This window comes from Neocloeon triangulifer, unplaced genomic scaffold, assembly GCF_031216515.1.
Source record: "Neocloeon triangulifer isolate White Clay Creek 2 clone unplaced genomic scaffold, ASM3121651v1 ptg000011l, whole genome shotgun sequence".
Taxonomy (NCBI): Eukaryota; Metazoa; Arthropoda; class Insecta; order Ephemeroptera; family Baetidae; genus Neocloeon; species Neocloeon triangulifer.
This window is the reverse complement of record NW_026775553.1, coordinates 3,631,515-3,633,961: the sequence shown is the minus strand read 5'-3', so window position 1 is coordinate 3,633,961 and position 2,447 is coordinate 3,631,515. Positions and strand designations below refer to the sequence as shown.

The 2,447-nt window shown below is 42.1% G+C and overlaps 1 protein-coding gene across 1 annotated transcript; it reads left to right on the top strand.

The window, feature by feature from the left end:
* Positions 1 to 206: 206 nt before the first annotated feature.
* On the top strand, positions 207 to 2,045 carry LOC132196172 (uncharacterized protein F54H12.2-like). The gene is made up of 2 exons (XM_059618638.1): positions 207 to 1,451; positions 1,605 to 2,045. The coding sequence occupies exons 1-2, from the start codon at positions 207 to 209 to the stop codon at positions 2,043 to 2,045; spliced, it is 1,686 nt and encodes a 561-aa protein (XP_059474621.1).
* Positions 2,046 to 2,447: the final 402 nt, after the last annotated feature.

Below are 2,447 nucleotides of genomic sequence, written 5' to 3'. Positions count from 1 at the left end.
GATGTTGCGACTTTTCAATGATCTATACAAGTGAAGTCCAGAAGATGCGCTCGCATATACACCCACGAGGGTATAAATGAAAGAAGTGCGCTCACGCTGTCACTCTGTATTTGTGAAGCGTTCGAGGAGGACGTCAAAAAGATCCAAAAGTATCAGGATCAAAGTTAATCTCGCAAGCTTGATATTTTTATTTTCAATATACAGCCATGGAGTTAATGGTCGGCGAGTTGGACATATTTCAGCCATCGCTTATTCAAACTAGTGTCATCGGTGGTGACTGGCAAAATTACCTACCAGTGCAAGCAATAACAAAAGATGGCCCTATTCAGTTTTCTGTACCTGGACAAGGCTCAAGCTATTTTGATTTGAATAAAACTCTGCTGTACGTCCGATTTAAGGTTACAGACTCTCTCACTGGTGAAAAACTGGATGCAGATGCTGAATTTTCCCTGAAAAATAATGTTCTCAACACCTTGTTTGCTGATGTCAAGCTGGAGTTCAACCAGACCACGGTTTCACATTCTAATCACATGAATCACTATAGAAGCTACCTTGAACTTTTGTACAATTTCAACGCTACAGCAAAGAAAACTCATCTTACCAGTGCTTTGTACTATCAAGACACTGCAGGTGCCTTTAATGATTTAACTTCCGTACCCAACAAGAAGCGAAAATCTTTTGTGGTGGACGGTAAAGAGGTGGAGGTTCTAGGAAAATTGCACTGTGACATGCTTGCTGCAGGAAAATATTTATTAAATAACGTAGATTTGAGAGTAACTCTGACTAGAAATCCAGCAAGCATGGTGCTTCTCACAGGCAAAGATTCAAAAATCGTTCCTCAAATTGATATTCAAGAGGCAGCTCTGTATGTCAGAAAAGTGAAAATCAATCCTGGAATCCTGGTTGCACACGCCCAGACTTTGGAATCTGCGGTGGCACGTTACAATTACAAACGTGTGGAGATGTTGAATTTTACAATTTCTTCTGGATTGCAACAGAAATGCGTGGACAATTTGTTTTTGAACAGAATCCCCTCAAGACTAATTTTTGGACTGGTGAAAAATAGCGCATTCTCTGGCAGTTACACAGAGAGCCCGTTCAACTTTGAACACTTTGACATGAATTATATTGCACTGAGTGTCAATGGGCAAACGGTTGGGGCTGCACCTTACAAACCAAATTTTGAATCAGGCAGATCCATACGGCCATATCTGTTTTCATTTTACGGAGTTGGCATTCATATGACTGACGATGGCTTTGAGGTGGACCGGGAAGATTTTGACAAAGGTTACGCCCTTTACTGTTATGATTTGACTGGAGACTTGAGCAGTTGCGAATCACACCTCTCTGTTGAAAATCAGGGCAGCTGTCGTATCGAGCTAGGTTTTGCTAAGCCCCTCCCATGCGTGGTCAATCTCATTATTTACGCAGAGTTCCCTGACTGCATTGAAGTGGATCGCTCCCGTAACATACACATTCAGTATAAAAACTAGATTCAAACAGCCACCAGCCACCTATACATCTCTATCAAACGTACAGCTTTAGAATCAACACTCTCTTCGAGTGTATTTCGTCTAAAAATGTTTTGCGTTCTTGAACTTCAGAGTTTCCAAAATTTGAAGAGGAAACTGATTCCAAAAGAGGTTGTGGTCATAACTCCAAAGACGGTCTCAAAATACTATGTGAAACCTTCCAAACCCTTGAGTGACCTTCATCGCAAAGAAAGAATTCTTATTGGCTGGGCGACTAGAAACTATCACAATCTTGATTGGTATGCTGGTGATGTGGATATTTCTGATCTCCACTATCTACTGTACTGCAAAACGTTGTCTTATGAAAAAATATACACCATGGGCCACGAGAAAGCACTTTACTTTACCGAGATAATTGGCAAACCTGTGGAAGACTTGACACGTCTTGGATGTCCTAACATGCGCCGAAATCTAGGACCTGCTTGTAGTCTCCACTCCAAGACGACTGCCCATTGTGCCGAAACAGATGCCCAGTTTCTGGCCAAATGGATAGCAGAGAACTTAAATGAGTAATAAAACAGCTTGAAGGTAAAGCATTTCGCAGAGACAGTTTTTAAATATTTTATTGGAAAGTGGGTTGAGCCTAAACAGTAGGGGGGGGGGGGAACTTGTATAATGGAAGGAAACACAGAAAGAAATTCACTTTTCCTTTGAAGTTTGTGGTGCAAACATCATGTACACCAACGGCCACAACACTATGTGTGACGTAGGGGATATCCCTGATAGCTGGCCTCCCCAAGGGTATGCTACAACAAGGTACAACCGAACTGAGCCAACCACTCCTATGAAATTTATCAAGCGCTTCCGGAAGGACCAGCCAAAAGTTCCACCCAATATGGACTACAAAACATTCAAGCAGGCCTCCGACGCTGAAAGAAAGAAATCGAAGCCAGACTACGAGGTTTTCGACAAGAC

Coding starts and splice junctions, on each gene's coding strand:
- LOC132196172 (XM_059618638.1), top strand. CDS start 207: ATGGAGTTAATGGTCGGCGAGTTGGACATATTTCAGCCATCGCTTATT. Junction 1,452..1,604: donor AGTTCCCTGACTGCATTGAA/GTGGATCGCTCC, acceptor CTTGAACTTCAG/AGTTTCCAAAATTTGAAGAG.